Here is a 23,319-nt window from a genome sequence, read left to right as displayed (position 1 = left end):
CCAGAATCATCCCTAGGAACAGCAGACGTGTCGTCGGAAACAGCTGCGGTTTTGGAATATTTAGAATCCACCCGTGCTGTAGTAGAACTACTTGAGATAGTGCTACTCCGACCTCCAACTGTTCTCTGGACCTTGCCCCTATCAGGAGATCGTCCATTTTCTTTGAAGAAGAATCATCATTTCGGCCATTACCTTGGTAAGGACCCGGGGTGCCGTGGACAATCCAACCGGCAGCGTCTGAAACTGATAGTGACAGTTCTGTACCACGAACCTGAGGTACCCTTGGTGAGAAGGGCAAATTGGGACATGGAGGTAAGCATCCCTGATGTCCCGGGACACCATATAGTCCCCTTCTTCCTGGTTCGCTATCACTGCTCTGAGTGACTCCATCTTGATTTGAACCTTTGTATGTAAGTGTTCAACTATTTCAGATTTAGAATAGGTCTCACCGAGCCGTCTGGCTTCAGTACCACAATATAGTGTGGAATAATACCCCTTTCCTTGTTGTAGGAGGGGTACTTTGATTATCACCTGCTGGGAATACAGCTTGTGAATTGTTTCCACTACTGCCTCCCTGTCGGAGGGAGACGTTGGTAAAGCAGACTTCAGGAACCTGCGAGGGGGAGACGTCTCGAATTTCCAATCTGTACCCCTGGGATACTACTTGTAGGATCCAGGGGTCCACTTGCGAGTGAGCCCACTGCGTGCTGAAACTCTTGAGACGACCCCCCCCACCGCACCCGAGTCCGCTTGTACGGCCCCAGCGTCATGCTGAGGACTTGGCAGAAGCGGTGGAGGGCTTCTGTTTCTGGGAATGGGCTGCCTGCTGCAGTCTTCTTCCCTTTCCTCTATCCCATGGCAGATATGACTGGCCTTTTGCCCGCTTGCCCTTATGGGGACGAAAGGACTGAGGCTGAAAAGACGTTGCCTTTTTCTCCTTTATACGGCAATACTTCCATGTGCCGTTTGGAATCTGCATCACCTGACCACTGTCGTGTCCATAAACAACTTCTGGCAGAAATGGACATCGCACTTACTCTTGATGCCAGAGTGCAAATATCCCTCTGTGCATCTCGCATATATAGAAATGCATCCTTTAAATGCTCTATAGTCAATAAAATACTGTCCCTGTCAAGGGTATCAATATTTTCAGTCAGGGAATCCGACCAAGCCACCCCAGCGCTGCACATCCAGGCTGAGGCGATCGCTGGTCGCAGTATAACACCAGTATGTGTGTATATACTTTTTAGGATATTTTCCAGCCTCCTATCAGCTGGCTCCTTGAGGGCGGCCCTATCTGGAGACGGTACCGCCACTTGTTTTGATAAGCGTGTGAGCGCCTTATCCACCCTAAGGGGTGTTTCCCAACGCGCCCTAACTTCTGGCGGGAAAGGGTATACCGCCAATAATTTTCTATCGGGGGAAACCCACGCATCATCACACACTTCATTTAATTTATCTGATTCAGGAAAAACTACAGGTAGTTTTTTCACACTCCACATAATACCCTTTTTTGTGGTACTTGTAGTATCAGAAATATGTAACACCTCCTTCATTGCCCTTAACAAGTAACGTGTGGCCCTAAAGGAAAATACGTTTGTTTCTTCACCGTCGACACTGGAGTCAGTGTCCGTGTCTGTGTCGACCGACTGAGGTAAAAGGACGTTTTAACGCCCCTGACGGTGTTTGAGACGCCTGGACAGGTACTAAATGGTTTGCCGGCCGTCTCATGTCGTCAACCGACCTTGCAGCGTGTTGACATTATCACGTAATTCCTTAAATAAGCCATCCATTCCGGTGTCGACTCCCTAGAGAGTGACATCACCATTACAGGCAATTGCTCCGCCTCCTCACCAACATCGTCCTCATACATGTCGACACACACGTACCGACACACAGCACACACACAGGGAATGCTCTGATAGAGGACAGGACCCCACTAGCCCTTTGGGGAGACAGAGGGAGAGTTTGCCAGCACACACCAAAAACGCTATAATTATACAGGGACAACCTTTATATAAGTGTTTTTCCCTTATAGCATTTTAATATATATAGTCATATCGCCAAATAAGTGCCCCCCCTCTCTGTTTTAACCCTGTTTCTGTAGTGCAGTGCAGGGGAGAGCCTGGGAGCCTTCCCACCAGCATTTCTGTGAGGGAAAATGGCGCTGTGTGCTGAGGAGAATAGGCCCCGCCCCCTTTTCGGCGGGCTTCTTCTCCCGTTTTTCTGAGACCTGGCAGGGGTTAAATACATCCATATAGCCCCCAGGGGCTATATGTGATGTATTTTTAGCCAGAATAAGGTACTATCATTGCTGCCCAGGGCGCCCCCCCCAGCGCCCTGCACCCTCAGTGACCGCTGCTATGAAGTGTGCTGACAACAATGGCGCACAGCTGCAGTGCTGTGCGCTACCTTATGAAGACTGAAAAGTCTTCTGCCGCCGGTTTCTGGACCTCTTCACTTTTCGGCATCTGCAAGGGGGTCGGCGGCGCGGCTCCGGGACGAACCCCAGGGTGAGACCTGTGTTCCGACTCCCTCTGGAGCTAATGGTGTCCAGTAGCCTAAGAAGCCAATCCATCCTGCACGCAGGTGAGTTCACTTCTCTCCCCTAAGTCCCTCGTAGCAGTGAGCCTGTTGCCAGCAGGACTCACTGAAAATAAAAAACCTAACAAACTTTTACTCTAAGCAGCTCTTTAGGAGAGCCACCTAGATTGCACCCTTCTCGGCCGGGCACAAAAATCTAACTGAGGCTTGGAGGAGGGTCATAGGGGGAGGAGCCAGTGCACACCACCTGATCCTAAAGCTTTTACTTTTGTGCCCTGTCTCCTGCGGAGCCGCTATTCCCCATGGTCCTGACGGAGTCCCCAGCATCCACTAGGACGTCAGAGAAAAGGTGTTGTGGCTTAAAATGTCTTCTTTTCCCTCTCCTTTCTAATATTATGCAGGAAGACAGTGAGGCCCAGCGACAAACGCCATGCTGCCAGGAGATGGAACGCAGCAAGCAAAACACATTCTTCCGGTACCACCAGGCTGGCTCTGCGAACTTATGTTACGGTTGGTTCTATATCGGAGGGGCTGAAGGGACCTTGTGACGTATTGAGGGGAGGAGCTACGTCACCAGGGGGAGGAGCTATGGGCGAACAGGGTACCCGAAAGGTTGGTTGAAAAGTACGCTCGCCACGCTTCGCTCACCACCTAATTACTAAAGGTAATAGCTGGTGTCGTGGATAGTAGAGGAACTATCCCGCTGGCCTAGCTCCTCCCCCTTGCGTCGTAACTCCTCCCCCTTACGGAAAAGGTCCCTTAGCCCACTTGATTCTAGCATCTACCCTTATGTTACCGCCGGCGGCGATCTCCTTATATACTGGGGAAGAGACAGCTATGCCTGCAGGGGAAAAAGCAGGCACCAGGGAAGACGGCTAAAGTGACGTCACACTATGCGCCGCCGGCTCTAGGACCTCCCCTCCACCTCCCGGATCAGTGCGTCCCTGGAAGGGCGGTATTAGGAGTCATCCAGAATGACGCAGCCACTGGCACTGGCATTAGGCGCATCACGTGACTGACACTCCCCCTTCCATCGGCCGTGTTGCGGTTGGTTGCCATGGCGGCGGATGCTTAGTAACGGGGGAGGCGATACATGCGCAGAACGACGACCGCTACGGATTGTGGGAAGGGGAAGACTGGCCGGTACTGATCCTACCGAGCCAGAGCCTTGGAGACCGATGTAAACAAGAACCAGAATCCCGCACCGAGTGCCCGCTCACCCGTCAGGTTCCCGCCCCAAAGCGGACGCCTCTCCCGGTCTTCCGGGGATGGAGCCCGCTGTTCTCCGCCGCACGCAGGAGTCCCTGGGGAAAGTGATCAGGAAGCCCCCGCTGACCGATAAACTGCTGGGGAAGCCGCCATTCCGGTACCTGCACGATATCCTGACTGAGGTGAGGGCGGAGAGCGGCTAATGGGTGGTATATGAGACATTGCTAGTGCGGGAGCTCTCCAGCCACTGTGGTGGGACTACAGGTACCAGCATACACTACTAGGGGGGGGAGATGATGGATGCAGTAGTAGGATGTGTATGGTGGGTTACATACCTGCTTATCCTGCTGCTCCCTGTGATACAGTTTATGCCCCTGACAGATCATCCAGGGACCTGTTAACTCTTCAGCTACTGTGGTGGGACTACAGGTACCAGCATACACTACTAGGGGGGAAGATGATGGATGCAGTAGTAGGATGTGTATGGTGGGTTATATACCTGCTTATCCTGCTCCCTGTGATAAAGTTTATGCCCATGACAGAGATTACCCAGGGGCCTGTTAACTCTTCAGCTACTGTGGTGGGACTACAGGTACCAGCGTAACCTGCCAGCAACAAAGCCCAGGTTCTGTTCCCACTCTATGGGTGTTGTGGGAATAGTCCATTGTCAGTCAGGATTGTGAGGGGGGCAGGATGTTGGGGTCGGTATACATCATATACCTGCTTATCCTGCCCCTTATAATACAGTTTATGCCCCTGACAAAGATCATCAATGACTAGAAAGTAGTTTTTGTTGGGGCAGCGAAGCTGTTTGTGTTATATCCTGTGGCTACAGAAACTCAGAGAGGGTTGCGGTGGCAGCCAACACATTACAGGGACTGGCTCCGTCCCTGCATGAGACTTAGAATATTCGGGGGAATGTTAATTCCGGTTTGGGGCTGAAATGCCAGCAGTCGGGATGCAGGTTGTGAGTGACCGCGGCATCCCGATGGTTAGAATCCCGACAGTCACTCTCCCGGGATCCAGGCTGTCAGAATGCTGGCTCTGGGATTGTGATCTCATTCTGGGCCCCAGCAGTCTACGCAGTGACTCCTGGGATCCCGACAGGATCCCGTTAACTTCTTATTCCTGCGAATAGCAGTGATAAGGAATTCTAAGTATTAGGTCTAAAAACCATAATTAGTAAATATCACCCGTAGGATACTAAAGTCTAATAACGCCTATATATGCATGCGAGGTAGTCGCACCTCAGGAAGCCCCTGGCAAATCCAGTATGTACTTAGCTAGATGTCTCTATTTCCTGAGTAACACTTACTTGGTATAGTATCATGTTGTCTAGTATGTTGAACCTATTGGTATCTGGATGATGGGTCAACAGCAAATAAGTCAAGCCCATATGGTCGACATGCATTAGATCGACAAAGTCAATAGGTTGACATGACAGCTGTTGAGACGCATATGCGGCGGGATGTAATGGCGTCTGAGATTGCGGGAGGTGTGGGATGCTGGCCAATCTCTCATATATATATATATATATATATATATATATATATATATATATATATATATATAATTTGTTTGTTTTTGTTTTTTTAAAGGGCAATCTTTCACAAGGCATGGTTTTACCATCCACGTGGACTATGATTGGGAATATTAACCTGTGGCGAGTGCAATGGTAGCAAAGAGAGGCACCTTGCCCAAAACATTGCAAGTGAAGCGGTACACTAATTGTGGTCATGGAGATGCGGTTGTGTGACCGCCACTCGGGGTCCTGATGGTCATCATGCCGACGCTGGGATCCCGAACGATCAGAATGCCGACCCACAGGTACTATTCCCACTCGTGGTGTCCACGACACCTATTGAGTGGGAATAGAACCCATGGCGAGCTCGCTGTGTGGCGAGCGCAGTGAGCCTGCAAGGGGCTTTGTTGCACTCACCCCCCCTTCCCCCACCCCGCCAGAATTCCGCTGCCGGGATCCCGCGGTCAGTATGCTGACCGCCGGGATTCCCATCACCGGCCTCCCAGCCCCAGGGTCATGTGCTTAATCAGACAAAAAAAAAGTTTTGACCATTTCCTCGTCGACCTTTTGCATATGTCAATCTTTTGTCCTTGTTCCCTGTCCCATCGTAGCAGTGGAAGCCGCTAGCACTGGTCTCACTCTGTGTGTCATGAAGTTGGGACATTATTCAAATTCATATGATAATAAAGACTAGCAATTGTGGGTACGTCTTACATCGTCTGGGTTCGCCAACACCCCCCCCCCCCCCCTTCCCCTTCCCTTTTATCCCAAGATTACTCTGTGTCGGCTCTAAAGGGTTCTCCTCTCCTGATGTGTCCCGTCGGCATGTGCTGCTGTGGGAACCGTTCAGGAGTGTCCACCCCTGCTCCCACTGCACATGTCGAAGACAGGACAGTCCATAGTGAATTGTTATATAGATACAGTTTATGACACCAGTACATTGATGTGATCAGGGTAGGTGTTACCTTAGGCGGGCCTACTCCATCAACTAGGGACACCTAAATCAAAGTGTGATCGACATGATGTATATCACTGGGCTGTGGGAAGACGTTGCTCTTACCTCCCAGGAAGTAAGGAGGATTGCTGCGCAAAGCTTGAGGGGCGGTGCTGCCTCTGAAAGGTACAGGGGCCCTGCTTATTGCGCCTACTGAGCTGGCACTGGTTGTGTTATGTCCCCTACAATATGACATCTTGTGTACACTAAGGCTGTGTGCATGTCTACAGTTATTGGGGGTCATTCTGACTCGCTCGCTGCATTTTAATGCAGCAGAGCGAACGGGTCCCTGCTGCGCATGCGCTGGCGTCGTAGTGCGCCAGCGCATGTCTGATGGCCAAAGGCCGTAGCAGGGATTCGATCGTCTCTGCCTGATTGTCAGGCAGAGGCGATCGCTGGGTGGTAGGGGGCAGAATGGCGGCGTTTGGCCGCGGTTGGTCCGGCCAATGCAGGCGTGGCCGGACCGAACGGGAGGGGGGGGCGCAGCGGCTGCGTGACGTAACACGCAGCCGCTGCGGGCCGGGGAGTGACTGGTAGCTCCCTGCTAGCACGCTAAAGCTGCGCTGGTCGGGAGCTACTCTAGAAGTGCAAATACTGACATGCGGGGCGGGCTAGCCCTGTGCTGGGCGTCCCCCCGCATGTCAGGGAAGAAGATCGTAGCTGTGCTAAATTTAGCACAGCTACGATCAACTCGGAATGACCCCCATTATACAGTACACACTTCTTACAATCATGCAAAACCTTAATTTGCTGTCGTTGTGTCGGCTTCTATAGAACTCATTTGTGCTTTGCTATCACACTGTCTATAGCAACAACACATTGCACAGCAATTTACAATCACAGGATGTTTATTCACTTCAGAGTAGATTATTACAATCAGTGACGGCCATGTTGCCCACAGAGGGACACATGCAAATTGCGGTTATTTTGTTTTGTAGAAAACTTTCTTGGCAAATATTAAAAGTTTGTAAAACATCATATGACATTTATTTTTCTTTCTTTTTTCCAGGTTATCAGAACTACTGGGTTTTTGAAGGGTTTGTACACAGAATCCGAACTGAAATCAGATAATGTGAAGGCAAGTCACCACAGTGTTACTTTGCTGTTGATTATTTGCTATTCAATTCAGTGGTAGGCGGTGTAAGCACAGGGTATACTCACTTATAGGTATGAAAGACTTCGGGCCTGATGCAGAATTGAATGAGTCTGCAGTAATTGCTCCCTCATTTCATGCAGGGAAATAAACGCGGATATGCAGAGTTAAATGACCGCCAGTAATAGATCTGTACTTTTTGGTTTCGTGGCCATCATCATTATCAGTGCTTTCTTGTAGAAAGCGTATCACCTGAAAACAGGTGTGTTGTTGCACACACAGAACTCGGCATAGAGTGCAAGTTAGGGTCAGACTGGCCCACAGAGGGTACAGGGGATACTCCTGGTGTTGGCCCCACCCACTGATATTATACATTGTTACTCTACCACTGCATTCCCCTGGCGGGCCCTTCATGCCTCAGTACAGCACTGGCACAATTTCACCTACACACCTTCACTAACCTTTCTTTACGAATGAACAATCAGTTACGAATGAACAAGCAGTTATGCCCCTTCAGCGGCAAGTGGAGACACAACAGAACTGCGGGTGGCGGGTTCCAGAATACACGTAATCTGCTATATTTGCAAACATGGCTTGCTTGTAACTCTGCATTCTCCTCTTATGGTCTAAATGATCCCCTGCTGACTATTCAATTAGCCCCAACGGTGGCACTTATTGGGGGGGGGGGGGGTAGTTCACTAACCACCGGCAGGCAAAAAAAAAAAATCCCCGCAAGTTATCGGGTCCTGCAACACTGTTAACGCACAAATCCGTACTATTCACAGATTCTGTGCATTATCACCCGATGACCCCTGTTGATTCCCATTAATATATGAAGTTAACGGGCGTAAACAAGCCTTTCAGGAGAAGTCAGGAGGCTAATTGAGTAGCCTTGGGTGTTAAAGCCAGAGGCTACCTCCCGATATCTCCCCCGGTAATTTTATTTGGGGGAAATTGAATACCCCAGTTAGTGTCTTTTTCAACAACTTTTGCACAAATGACTTTCAGTCTGAGGTTTATTAGCAATCCTGGCCTCCTACAGATCACATTACTCATTGGTGCATAATCTTCCAATTGTACAGGCAGAAGACTGGATTTATTTTGACCAATAATTTAGTGACCATGCAGATTTCTCAGGAGACCTCAGTTCCTACACAGATTCGTCCTGTAGTTACTGCACGCCCAGGCACGTACCCTGTAAGTTGCTCTATAATAGTCGAGTAGCTCAAAACAATTCATCTATCTTCTGATGTTCCTTGACAGTGGTTATGTAATGGAAAGTTAACTGTCCATATGCAAAAATATATGGTGCAGGACACTTCCCTCTGCATAAAGTAGCCAAGTGTTATTGCTGGCTCATAGTGATTGTGCATTGCTACCTCCAGCACATTCCAGACTCTCTTGGCCGTCGGCCATCAAAAATGTAGGCGGTTAAAGGCGATGCAGGTTATGTTACATTTCAAGTATAATATGTATGGAATTACCCCCTAAATAACTTGTTATATTTCCCGTTTTTATGAGCAGTATATGTTTGATTGGTGTAACTACATGGCCTACTGTGCAGCTGATTACTTTATTTTACAGTTGACAACATGGCACATAAACATTCCTGAGCTATCTATTACATGGCAACCTCTACATAAACTGATCTGTCGTTGCCCAGTTACTGCTGAACACAAGGGCCAGCCACAATGGCCCAGTATCAGAGCGAAGCAGCCAGGGCAGGGCGTTTTGGCCAGGATTTTATAGCTGCCTATTTGTTGTGATCATTTGCTGTATACGTTGAGTTTGGGTATATATTTGGGCTTCCTATACAATTACTGTATGGTTCATGTTAATTGGTTGTGAATTGTTTTATGAAACCTCAAAGCTCTATGCCATGTATAAGGAATCTTGCAGAAAATTGACTAGTATATGACGGGGAATTTGTGGATAGCTGGATATGATTCAGGATTTCAATGGAATTTGAAGGGGGAAAAAAGTAACTTTTGTTACTATGTTTCATCTATGGGTCATTTGTGTACACCTTGGTTAGGTCTGGTCGGGGATAGAACAACCTGTCCCCGATAAGACCTTTTGAATTTTCACAGCATCGCCAAGTATTTCAGGAGTGCTGATCTTGTGGGAGGCAGTGACCTGTCAACTCGTGTGGTTACTTTGGTGAGGTCAGAGCAGCATGTGACAGGGACAGTGTTGCAACGTTCCGCGATCGCGGCTGATGTTATTGCCCCTATCTCCCGAAGAATTGTGTAATTGCAGTCTGCGCACTCCAATTTATTACATCTTTCTGCAGTGGGGTACACTGGGGTTCCACAGGGATCACATTGGGGTGTAGAGTTGGATCTTGATCCGTGGCACCAACAGGCTAAAAGCTTTGAATGTTCCTAGGATACATAGCACCGCCTCCTCTATAACCCCGCCTCCGTGCACAGAAGCTCAGTTTGTAAGTTGGTGCCTGCAGTGCAGGCTGCTAACAGGGTGGGCTGCGCTGAGCAGTCCTGAAAAGAGCTTTTATGAAGACAGAAGACTTCAAGGGCCGCAGCATAGGCACATACAAGTTCTATATGTCATTTTGACATATCGTGCTGCGGCTCCCTCACCTCCCCCGGCGGCGCTGTATACTCCCGCGTCCTGGTTGCCGGGTACTTACAGCGGAGGGCTCCAGTTCTCTTTCTAGGGCACACACACCTGCCACTGCTCTCCAGGATCGCGTGGCCGAATCAAGGGAGGAGGTAGGAGGGTCCCCCAGACGGGACCCGCTGGAAATCGCGATCCGGCGCGGTCTTTAGGAGACGGACACTGTGGCCGTACAGGGACCCCACTAGACCACCAGGGCAAGGGCACAGGTCGGATTCACTAGAAATCCATTTTACGAAGGCCCGCAGTACCTGGTGGTGAAGTCCAGCAAGGAGATAAGGCTCTGATCTGTAGCCCCTCCCACAGCCCCAGGTGCCATTTACTGCTAATGTTCCCGCCCTGGAGCTGCTTCTCTCTATTTCCCTCACTCCCTGTCAGCGTTTGGGCGCCATTACACACTTGCTGAGCTGACTTGGGGACTGCTGGGCAATGTCTCCTCTGTAAAGCCGCCTGCATTATCAGCGCTGTGCATTTACAGGACACTTAATTTAAGTATTCTACATGTCTTTAGACAGTGTTAGTAAAGAACAAGTGCATACATTCAGGGCTATTTAGTACAAGTACCCTGTGATATACATCCAGTCTTTACTGTGCATTGTTATATCTCTATATCTACATAGCTTTACTTAGTAGTGCAGTTACTTAGTATTGCTAGTCCAGTGCAGTTTTATTGTTGTTTGTGATAATTTCTGCATTGTACATGTGACTGTGTGTGTGCCAGTAGCTGCTGTGTGATTTCCATTCCGTGTATCTGGCATATACTGCTATCCCTATATTCTGTACCCTGACGGGGGCTAAGTGCATCCGGGTCCTCATATGATATACTCTTTTGGTATTTTTCTCTGTGTTTTACAGTCACCATATACCTCTTCAATCCTCCGGGTGTGCTCTGATTGCAGTCACACTATATTGGATGATTTTTGTCAGGTACCTTGTCTGCTTATATTGTACTATTTCATGTCATGTCAGCCACACAGGGTGATTATTCCATGGCTGATCCTGCACCATGCAGTGCTAATGCCATAAACGTCTCTGAGGAAAATATTGCAGCTGAGGGTTCAGGTACCGGGGGTTTTATACCCCTCAGTCTGTCTACAGCAATGGGGGCAAATCAAACCCCGCCGTGGGCTACCTTCTCTAATTTACTGACTATGCTAGTTACTAGACTTGCGCCCCCTATGGGACCTCCTGTGCCATTACAGCCACATATTGTCCCTGCTGTTAATCCGTCATGGGCAGATACTCTGTCCTCTCAGTCACAGAATTCAATCAATCTTTGTCTAAGCAAACTCCTAACCCTTGCCCGCGTAAGACCAAGGGGTCATCTAAGCGGGCCATTACTTCCTGACAATCCACGCATGTTTCGGATTCTTCATCCGATGAAGATGGCGCATATACTGACTCCTCAGACACTGATGCAGATGCCTCTGAGGGGGAATCTATGACATAAGTGGATGTTCCTGACCTCTTGGAGGCTATCAGGCTGATTCTTCAAATTGATGATGATGATGAAGAACCTCCGGCTACCTCTAAGAAACAAGATAAGTTCAAGCGTCAGAAGGTCACTAAATTACTTTTGCCCCATTCTGACCTCTTGGTTGACATACGTCAGGAATCCTGGGAGTATCCAGGAAAGAAATTCTCTATGTCTAAAAGGATGCTAGCTCGTTACCCCCTCGCTGCAGAGTTAAGTAAAAATTGGGAAACACCACCACCAGTGGATTTGCAAATCGCACGTCTGGTGGTATCATCTGCTCTGCCTGTCACTACCATCACCTCTCTGAAGGAACCGACGGATAAGCACGTGGAGGGTTGCTTGAAGTCTATTTACACTCTTGCGGGAGCTGTGCACAGGCCTACTATTGCGGCCTCTTGGGCTGCTGAAGCTATAGAGGCCTGGGTTCAGGAAGTTGAAGCGGAACTGCCGTCTAATTTTCCTGAGAACGCTAGACAGTGCCTTTCATACATCATTACAGCCTCCCATTATATTCAGGAGGCGGCAAATGATGCAGGTATCCTGGCAGCCAAAGCGTCTACTACGTCTATTCTGGCTCGCCGGATCCTCTGGCTGCGGTCCTGGTCTGTTGATCTGGACTCTAAAAAGACCTTGGAGGTGATCCCTTTTAAGGGAAACATACTTTTTGGGGAAGACCTCAATAAGATTGTTGCTGACTTAGCATCTGCTAAGACTGCATGTCTACATAGCACTACTCCTTCGGCTCCAAAGGCTAAGAGTACTTCCTTTCGACCTCCTGGTAAAGCAAAGAGTCAGGCGTACCCCGAAACAGGCTTGCACTTCCAAATCCACTAAGCCCAAACCTAATCGGGCCTGGGCTGCCCGTCAGCCTGCTTCCAAAACAGACAAGCCTGCTGCATGACGGGGTGGGTCTCCACCTGGGGGATCCCAGGGTGGGAGGCCGACTTCTACGGTTTACTCAGGTGTGGTTACAGACCACTTCAGACGCCTGGGTAAGGTAAGGTAAGTCGTCGCTCACTGATATGCTATCTCTTTCAAGAAATGTCCCCCTCGCCAGTTTTGCTCCACAAACATCCGTTCGCATCCAGTAAAAGCAAAAACTCTCCATCTGGTGGTACAATCCCTCCTGGACACGGGGGTGATAGTGCCAGTGCCTCTGACTCAGAGAGGCAGGGGGTACTATTCAACGCAGGTCCTAGTTCCGAAACCGAATGGGTCTTCCTGGCCCATTCTCAACCTCAAGTCTTTGAACAAGTTTGTGAAGGTTTCCAAATTCCGTATGGAGACTATTCGCTCTGTTGTTCTGGCTTTGGAGCCCAGGGACTATATGGTATCCCTGTACATACAGGATGTTTACCTGCATATACCTATTACAATATCGCATCAGCAATACCTGCGGTTTGCTATTGGCAACCTACATTATCAATTCCAGGCCTTGCCTTTTGGACTGACCACGGCTCCGCAAATCTTCACCAAGGTCATGGTGGTCATGACAGCTTTGTTCCGCCGTCAGGGTATCAGGATCCTGCCGTATCTGGACAACTTGTTGATCCTGGCGAACTACCCAGAGGTTCTCCTCCATCATCTGGAACTGACTGTCCAATTCCTGCAAGCCCACGGGTGGCTCATCAACTGGAAGAAATCATCCCTGGTCCCTGCTCAGAGCATGGTGCATCTGGGAGCACTATTGGATACCCACAACCAGCGGTTGTTTTTGTCTCCAGAGAAGGTCCTGAATCTTCAGGACAAGATAAGATGCTTCCTCTCTCGCCCACGTGTGTCGATACACTCGGCGATGCAAGTACTGGGCCTCATAGTGTCGGATTTCGACATGGTAGAGTACGCTCAATTTCATTCCCGCCCTCTGCAGAGATTGATACTCTCCAAGTGGGACAGCCTACCTCACCGGATCAGAACTCGCATGATTTCCTTGACTCCGGAAGTCACTGACCTGTTGGCTACAGGACCAGCAACTGAACAGGGGTCGTCCCTTCTGAATCTCCAACTGGGTCCTTCTGATGACGTATGCCAGTTTGCGGGGTTGGGGCGCGGGGTTGGAGCAACACTCTTTTCAGGGTCGGTGGACCAGGGAGGAATCACTCCTCCCGATAAACATTCTGGAATTGCGGGCAGTGTTCAATGCATTAAATACTAGCCCTGCCTCTGGTACAGAACATACCTGTTCAAGTACAGTCAGACAATGCCACCACGGTGGCGTACATAAATCATCAAGGCGGCACTCGAAGCCGCACGGCAATGAAGAAAGTGTCAAAGATTCTTCAGTGGGCGGAACGTCCTCTGCCAGCCATTTCGGCAGTGTTCATTCCGGAGTCCTCAGCTGGGAAGCAGACTTCCTCAGTTGTCAAGACGTACACACCGGTGAGTGGAGCCTCCATCCAGAAGTATTTAAACTCCTAGTGGACAAGTGGGGCTTACCAGCTGTGGACCTGATGGCGTCTCGACACAATCAAAAGGTTCCGGTCTTCAGGGCAAGGACAAGGGATCCTCAGGCAGCGTTCGTGGACGCACTGGCAATTCCATGGAACTTTTTAGCTCCCGTACGTGTTCCCGCCGCTGTCCCTTCTGCCCAGGGTGATACGGAAGTTCAAGCAAGAAGGAGGAATCCTACTTCTAATCGCTCCAGCGTGGCCCAGATGGCATTGGTTCTCAGACCTGCAGGGTCTCTCGATAGAGCGTCATCTTCTGCTTCCGCATTGCCCAGACCTCCTCGTTCAGGGCCTAGACGGCATTGGTTCTCAGACCTGCAGGGTCTCTCAATAGAGCGTCATCTTCTGCTTCCACATTGCCCAGACCTCCTCGTTCAGGGCCCTTGTGTCTACCGGATTTGGCCCGGCTGGCTTTGGTGGCGTGGTTCTTGAAGCTTCAGTTCTGAGGGCCAAAGGATTTTCTGAGGCGGTCATTCAAACTATGTTGAAGGCTTGTAAACCGGCTTCTGCTCTGATTTATCATAGGGTCTGGAATTCTTACTTTGCTTGGTGCGCGTCTAACAATCATGACGTATACAAGTTTAGTACTGCCAAACTTTTGGCTTTCCTGCAACAGCGCCTGGACTTGGGCCTTCGTCTGGCCTCCCTCAAGGTTCGTATTTCAGCCTTGTCTGTATGGTTTTAGAGGAAAATTGCGACTCTGCCTGATGTTCATACATTCACTCAGGGTGTTTTACAGATTCAACTTCCCTATGTCCCGCCTGTGGCTCCTTGGGATTTGTCGGTTGTTCTGGAGGCCTTACAAGAGTCTCCGTTTGAACCTCTTGAATCTGTGGACCTTAAGTGGCTTACTCTTAAGGTCTTGTTTCTGCTGGCTATTGCCTCTGCTAGACGGGTTTCAGACTTGGGTGCCTTGTCCTGTAGGTCACCCTTTCTGATTTTTCACCGTGACCAGGCGGTTCTCTGAACTCGTCCTGGTTATTTGTTTCCACCAGGAGATTGTGGTTCTGGCCTTTACCTCTCCAGGTTTATCCTTCAAAGAGCGGTCTTTGGATGTGATACGGGCTCTCCGTACTTATGTGAAGAGAACAGCTTCGCTTAGGAGATCTGATTTTCTTTGTCCTTTTTGGTTTTCATAAACGTGGCTGGCCTTCCAAATAAGCAGACCTTGGCCAGATGGATTACAATGGTGATTGCACATGCTTATGTACGGGCTGGCCTTCCAGCTCCTGATGCCATCAAAACCCATTCTATTCAGTCTGTTGGACCTTCTTGGGCGGCCCGCCGTGGTGCGACCCTTGAACAGTTGTGCAAGGCGGCTACGTGGTCCTCAGTGAACACATTCATAAGGTTCTATGCCTTAGATACTTCCGCCTCCCAGGATGCCTCCTTTGGACGCCGGGTTCTTGTGCCCGCTACAGTGCGTCCCCTCCCATGAGGAACTGCTTTAGGACATCCCCGATGTTATCCCTGTGGAACCCCAGTGTACCCCGCTGCAGAAAAGGAGATTTATGGTAAGAACTTACCTTTTGTTAAATCTCTTTCTGCGAGGTACACTGGGTTCCACAGGGCGCTCACCCTGACGCACTTAGCTTCTTTGGGTTTGTATAGCATTAGCTGCTGATACCTTCTCCTGTCGTGAGAATGTCGTGTATGTGGCTATTAACGGTTGTCGTCTTTTACCTGCTACTGCACTGGACTGGTTAACAAAACTGCGCTCCTGTGCACGGGGGCGGGGTTATAGAGGAGGCGGCGCTATGCATCCTGGGAACAGTCAAAGCTTTTAGCCTGTTGGTGCTTCGGCTCAAGATCCAACTCTACACCCCTATGTTATCCCTGTGTACCTCGCAGAAAGCGATTTAACAAAGGTAAGTTCTTACCATAAATCTCCTTTTCCTATTCCAAATCGGCGATAACGGCAATCGCGCTGTTATTCTAGCCAGCAAAAGCATAGGAAAAAGTGGGGAAATGTGCCTGTACCCCCCAAAAAAGACAAACCAATATCAGAAAACAATATAGAAGTCTGTTAGTGGCCATAATAAAAGTAATTGGTGTCATTAAATCGGGTCAAATGGCTGTTTATATGCATTTTTTTTTTTTTATTATAGAAAGCATTTATTTTTCTTGCAAAATAAGTGCTTTCGTTAAATTTGGGATACATTAAAATGGATATAAATATATATTTGGGTCAATTTAGGGGACTTAAAAAAAAAACAAAAAAAAACAAGTGGAAACTGACCGAATACTCTCAATTGCAAGCCTAAAAACACTTATCCCACTCATAAAGCACCCCAATATACCTGTCCCATATCTTTGACCCCAATTTCCATCACTTTGCATTTTTTGACCCCAAAAATGACATAATTATTGGCTAATTAAAAATTTCTAAGTGCCTAATTAGTCATTCAGGGTGGTGTCCCAGGGGTTCTGAGCCAAATCCTGATATTTTTAGCTCAAAATAGGGATTTTCCACTACTTATCGCCAGCTCTGAGATGGTGAAGAGAAATCCACGATAAATCCTATGGAAACTTATGTGCGATAACTTATCACTATTAATAGGATACCAAATTATCGCATTTGCAATAATTTATCACGAAACAGCGATATCGCAACTAATTGGATACCCCCCATAGACTGAGAGTTAGATAGTGGATGGAGCGTGGTTCCCAATAGGACAATGCTTCCATCACACTAATTCTGGAAAATTGTGCCGTTGAACTCACCTCTGCGTGAAAGTTCATATATGCAGCTTTGTCATGTACACTGTGAGATTGCTACAGTATATACTATAAACTGATTATTAATCAAAGTCTGTTTTGACAATGTACGCACTATGCCTTTTGTACATTGCATTATATGTTTTTGTGTTTCAAGCCAATGGCAACTAGACTTATACTGTGGATAAAAAAACATATAAAGTTACATAGCTCACAAAATGAAAAAGGAAGTGTTCGCTTGTCTCTGGTCAAGTATAAATGTGTTTTTGTTTTTTGTGTTTATTTTTAATTTATGCTCCCTTTTGAATAGTTTGTACTTACTAGGACAGATCCAAGGTACTTTTATTTTATTTATTTATTTATTTATTTATTTATTTTCAAAGCATGTATTTATTTTTTATTGTTTTTCAGTAACCGTAAAACCAAACCTACAAATAAACTATAACAAAAAGAAAAAGGGACATGTGCATTTTATGTGTTCTTATTGAAGACATCCGAAAAACATATTAAGTAGACATAAGTATATTATGAGCGCAGAACCATCACAGAGTGGAGGTCTGTGTGCAGAAAGGAGAACAGGTTTCAGACTAGGAGACCATGCTACAATAGGGGCCATATAACAGTCCATGGATAAAATAGAAACGTTCCTCATCCAGTATATCAGGATATAAAAAAATCAGATGGCATACATATGTACATGGAGGCAGGCTGGCACATGCCGGGAGCAGCAAAGCGTTAAGTGGAATACAACCAACATAGGATTTCATGGGTAGGATCAATGAATTACCGAGAGTTCTTCCAGGGGCCACACACCTTATCATATTTCACTGGGCATTTTAGTGTACATAAACCGCTCATGAGAGAGTGTAGTGTTCACCAGGGCAACCCAAGCAGCAGGTGACGGAGGGTCATGTGCCATCCAGGTAGGAGCCAGTGTAAGAGCATTATCGACAGAGAAACGAGAATGCACCAAGAGGGAGTCCTCTAAATCTAAACCAAATATACATACATGGGGATTCATTAAGGGAATCTGTATACCAGTGTGAGGTATAGAGGTGGTTATTTATTCCCAGAAGTATACCCGCGGGCACAGCCAGAGCAGATGTCAGAAACCAGCAACCGCAGCAGAACATTTTGGACAGTTATCAAAGGCCGATCCTCCAAAATGAGACAATCCAGTTGGGGTCCAATAGTTTGTAGAATGTACAGCTGGATCTGCTGGAATCTAGCATATGCCGTGGCCCCACGCGGGGAACCTAGGATATGGTCCCATTCCTCATCTTCAATCGTGCCCAGGTGTTTTACCCATGTAGTGCTCAACGCATCAGTCCCAGAGGAGGGTAGGATGGAAGAGTAGAGAACAGAAACATTTCCACGAGAAGGCAAAGTGCGGACATGCGTATGGACAGGGGACTCAGAGAGTTGTGGAGCAGAGCCCCCACACTATGCAGATAAGGCATGATGGAGTTGTAAATACCAAAAGAAATAATGTCTAGGGATGTCATATGTAGTAGATAAGTAATCAAAGTTATGAAGAAACCCATCTTGATAGAGTTGACCTATAGCAATTACCCCAAAAGATATCCAGCCAGAGCTACCCTCCAAGCCATGGGTTTCAGGGAAGGACATATTGTTCCACACTGGAGAGCAAGGGTCAGTAGTGAGATCCCCCAAGAGCTTCTCAGTTGCTGACCATACTCTTCGGCCTGTTGTAACAATGGAGGAATGGAGGGCAACATACCCATGTGTTAGAAGGAACTGCAATGGAGAGAATGTAAGACCCGCCTTATCCAAGAGAGCCACCGGAAGGTTCCCATAATCCCCTGGGGTAACACACTCACTTAGTTGTACAAGCTGAGTAGCTAAATAATAGAGATGTAGGTCTGGCAAAGCCAGGCCACCCTCTACTCTTGGTCTACAAAGTGTTCTTTAGGCAATATGTGCCCGTCTAGATCCCCAAATAAAGGAGGCAATATAGCGTGAAATCAACATGAATTGGGAGACAGGAACATAAACCGGGGTTGTATATACAGGAATTTTGGTTGGACAATCATTTAATAAGATTCACACGTCCCGTAGGGAGTTTCTGACAAACTCGAAACTTTATGTGAAAATTCTCTGTCTGGGGGTTAAGTTTAAGGTAACAAAGTAAGAGGGAGAGTGAGAGATTTGAATACCGAGATATATAAACAGGGTACACCATTTAACGGGAAGGTAATAGGAGAGGGGTTGCGGTGTAAAAGGCAGTAATGGAAACACAACTGATTTTTTCCAATTATTGTGAATGCCTGAGAAATAACTGAACTCCTGTACCAATTCAAGAAGATTAGGCAAGGAGTGGGACATGTCCGTCAGATATAATCTCATATCATCTGCGTATAATCCAACTTTCTCCACTTGGCCCGCAACATGAAACCCTTTTATGGCAGCAGAGGCCCTAGTAGAACAAGCCAGGTTCTATTGCAAGAGGAAAGAGTAATGGGGACAGTGGGCACCCCTGTTGAGTCCCTCTCCCCAGCAAAAGGAATCTGTGGTGAAACCATTAACATTAACCCTTGCGGCTAGACAGAAATACAACCGCTTAATCCAGGACAAAAAATTAGGGCCCAAACCTCACAAGAACTTCCCAAAGATACACCCATTCCACAGAATCGAAGGCACGGGCAGCATCCAGGGATACAACTATCGCATCGATAGGGGATCTTTACCTGGTTTCGGGATTAACACCACCAATACCTCCGCTATGGAAGGGGGAAGAGTGCCACCCTCCAATAGAGATTCAAAAATCAACAAAAGTTTGGGGGCAAAGAAATCCAAATGCGTGTTATACAGATGGAGACCATCCATCCCCGGAGCCTTATTACTAGGAAAGGACATAATAGCATTTCCTCCTCCTCCAGGGTGATGGGAGCCTCCAAAAATTGCTGTGAATCGGGGCTCAGGATGGGGACTACTATCTTATCCAAATAACTAGATAATATAGAATGTGTGTACTGTACTTCAGACCTATATACATCTAAAAAGTGAGCATAAAAAAACTAGAAGCTATAGAAGGGGTATCTATACAAATGACTTCAGACGCATTCCTTATACTATGCACAGTGGTAGGAGATGTCTCCTCTATCCATTTTTACATAGTCAACCTACAACCTTCCTGTACTCCAAAGGTGGAGAACCCATTTTGCTTGCTGCAAGTGGCTGTATAAATGAGATTGCCTTTGCATGTTTCGCTTAGGATAAGGATGCCAAGATTAGCTTCCTGCAGAAGGCCATAGATGTGGTTGTGCTGGTGTCTGGGGAGCCTCTATCGGTGAAGCCGGCTCGGGTGGTGGCTGGACACGAACCAGAGAAGACCAATGAGTTCCTTCAAGCCATGGGGAAATGCTGCTTAAATAAAGTAAGTATCTGTTCTGTTGTTAGCTATACATGAAGGCAGGAGTTTACTAGCTGAACATACATCTGAAAAGACGTAGCCGGGTGGGGGGAGGGGTCAAAAGCAGATATTATCTATGAAATGGGTTCATCCAGGAGGCCTTTGACTTTAATTATGTGTAATTTTCCTTTTCTCTAACGTCCTAGTGGATGCTGGGGACTCCGTAAGGACCAGGGGGATAGACTGGCTCCGCAGGAGACATGGGCACTTTAAGAAAGAATTTAGATTCTGTGTGCTCTGGCTCCTCCCTCTATGTCCCTCCTCCAGACCTCACTTTGAGACTGTGCCCGGACGAGCTGGGTGCTGTTCAGTGAGCTCTCCTGAGCTTGCTGTGAGAAAGTATTTTGTTAGGTTTTTTATTTTCAGGGAGCTCTGCTGGCAACAGACTCCCTGCATCTTGGGACAGAGGGGAGAGAAGCAGCCCTACTCTCTGAAGATAGGTCCTGCTTCTTAGGCTACTGGACACCATTAGCTCCAGAGGGATCGTACACAGGATCTCGCCCTCATCGTCCGATCCCAGAGCCGCGCCGCCGTTCCCCTCGCAGAGCCGGAAGACAGAAGCCGGGTGAGTGTGAGAAGCAAGAAGACTTCGAAATCGGCGGCAGAAGACTCCGTTCTTCACTGGGGTAACGCACAGCACTGCAGCTGTGCGCCATTGCTCCCACACACCTCACATACTCCGGTCACTGTAAGGGTGCAGGGTGCAGGGGGGGGCGCCCTGGGCAGCATATGGACCTCTTTTGGCAAAAGTACACATATATACAGTTGGGCACTGTATATATGTATGAGCCCCCGCCAAGAAAATGCATATTTGAGCGGGACAGAAGCCCGCCGTCGAGGGGGCGGGGCTTCTCCCTTAGCACTCACCAGCGCCATTTTTTCTCCACAGCTCAGCTGAGAAGAAGCTCCCCAGGCTCTCCCCTGCAGATCATGGTAGAAAAGGGTAAAAAGAGAGGGGGGGGCACATAAATTAGGTGCAAAAACACAATATACAGCAGCTACTGGGTTAACATTAATTTACTGTGTTATTCCTGGCTTATAGTGCTGGCATACTCTCTCTCTGTCTCTCCAAAGGGCCTGGTGGGGGAACTGTCTTCAAAAAGGGCATTCCCTGTGTGTGTGGTGTGTCTGTACGCTTGTGTCGACATGTCTGATGAGGAAGGCTATGTGGAAGCAGAGCGGGAGCAAATGAATGTGGTGTCTCCGCCGACGGCGCCGACACCTGATTGGATGGATATGTGGAAGGTTTTAAATGATAATGTTAATTCCTTACATAAAAGGTTAGAAAAAGCTGAAACCTTAGGACAGTCAGGGTCCCAACCCATGCCTGATCCTATGTCGCAGAGGCCGACAGGGTCTCAGAAGCGCCCACTATCCCAAATTGTTGACACGGATACCGACATGGATTTTGACTCCAGTGTCGATTACGATGATGCAAAGTTACAGCCAAAATTGGCTAAATCCATCCGTTATATGATTATAGCAATTAAGGATGTGTTGCACATCACAGAGGAAACCCCTGTCCCTGACAGGAGGGTACATATGTATGGGGAAAAGTACCCGCAGGTAACCTTTCCCCCCTCACATGAGCTAAATGAGTTATGTGAAAAGGCTTGGGAATCTCCAGATAAAAAAACTGCAGGATTCCAAAAGGATTCTTATGGCGTATCCTTTCCCGCCAACGGACAGGTTACGCTGGGAATCCTCCCCCAGGGTGGACAAAGCTTTAACACGCTTATCCAAGAAGGTAGCCCTGCCGTCACAGGATACGGCTACCTTCAAATATGCTGCGGATAGAAAACAGGAGGGTACCCTGAAGTCCATTTATACACATTCAGGTACCTTACTGAGACCGGCAATCGCGTCGGCCAGGGTGTATAGTGCTGTAGCAGCATGGACGGACACCCTATCTGAGGAACTTGATACCTTGGACAAGGATACTATATTATTGACCCTGGAGCATATTAAAGACGCTGTCCTTTATATGAGAGATGCTCAAAGAAACATTAGCCTACTGGGTTCTAGAATAAATGCAATGTCGATTTCTGCCAGAAGGGTCATGTGGACTCGGCAATGGACAGGTGATGCCGACTCTAAAAGGCACATGGAGGTTTTACCTTACAAGGGTGAGGAATTGTTTGGGGAGGGTCTCTCGGACCTGGTCTCCACGGCTACTGCTGGAAAGTAAAATTTTTTGCCATATGTTTCCTCACAGCCTAAGAAAGCACAGTATTACCAAATGCAGTCCTTTCGATCACAGAAAAACAAGAAAGTCCGTGGTGCGTCCTCTCTTGCCAGAGGCAGGGGTAGAGGAAAGAAGCTGCACAACACAGCTAGTTCCCAGGAACAGAAGTCCTCCCCGGCTTCCACAAAATCCACCGCATGACGCTGGGGCTCCACAGGCGGAGCTAGACCCGGTGGGGGCGCGTCTCCGAAATTTAAGCCACAAGTGGGTTCACTCCCAGTTGGATCCCTGGGCAATAGATATTGTGTCTCAGGGATACAAGCTGGAATTCGAAGAGATGCCCCCTCACCGATACCTCAAATCGGCCCTGCCAGCTTCACCCCACGAGAGGGAAATAGTGTTAACTGCAATTCACAAATTGTATCTTCAACAGGTGGTGGTCAAGGTTCCCCTCCTTCGACAAGGAAGGGGTTATTAATCAACCATGTTTGTAGTACCGAAACCGGACGGTTCGGTCAGACCCATATTGAATTTAAAATCCCTGAACATGTACCTGAAAAGGTTCCGGTTCAAGATGGAATCGCTAAGAGCGGTCATTGCAAGCCTGGAAGGGGGGATTTTTTGGTGTCTCTGGACATAAAGGATGCATACCTTCATGTCCCCATTTATCCACCTCATCAGGCGTACCTCAGATTTGTGGTACAGTATTGTCATTACCAATTTCAGACGTTGCCGTTTGGTCTCTCCACGGCTCCGAGAATATTTACCACGGTAATGGCGGAAATGATGGTACTCCTGCGGAAGCAAGGGGTCACAATTATCCCATACTTGGACGATCTCCTCATAAAAGCGAGATCAAGATAGCAGTTGCTGTTTAGCGTAGCACTTTCTCTGAAGGTGTTACGGCAACACGGCTGGATTCTAAATATTCCAAAGTCGCAGTTGGTTCCTACGACTCGTCTGCCTTTCCTGGGCATGATTCTGGACACAGACCAGAAAAGGGTTTATCTCCCGATGGAGAAAGCTCAGGAACTCATGACACTGGTCAGGAACTTATTAA

At 48.1% G+C, this 23,319-nt stretch overlaps 1 protein-coding gene across 1 annotated transcript in view; it reads left to right on the top strand.

The window, feature by feature from the left end:
* Positions 1 to 3,478: 3,478 nt before the first annotated feature.
* Positions 3,479 to 23,319, top strand: part of TRAF3IP1 (TRAF3 interacting protein 1) — a 106,259-nt gene continuing 86,418 nt past the window's right edge. The window contains exons 1-3 of the mRNA XM_063933255.1: positions 3,479 to 3,935; positions 7,279 to 7,347; positions 19,877 to 20,038. Of these exons, the coding sequence (XP_063789325.1) occupies positions 3,813 to 3,935; positions 7,279 to 7,347; positions 19,877 to 20,038 (354 nt within the window). The 5' untranslated portion in view covers positions 3,479 to 3,812. The remainder of the gene's footprint in view (positions 3,936 to 7,278; positions 7,348 to 19,876; positions 20,039 to 23,319) is intronic.

The sequence above is a fragment of the Pseudophryne corroboree genome, chromosome 7 (assembly GCF_028390025.1).
Source record: "Pseudophryne corroboree isolate aPseCor3 chromosome 7, aPseCor3.hap2, whole genome shotgun sequence".
NCBI classification, from domain to species: Eukaryota; Metazoa; Chordata; class Amphibia; order Anura; family Myobatrachidae; genus Pseudophryne; species Pseudophryne corroboree.
Note: the sequence above shows the minus strand (reverse complement) of the source record. Positions and strands in the feature narration are given on the sequence as shown.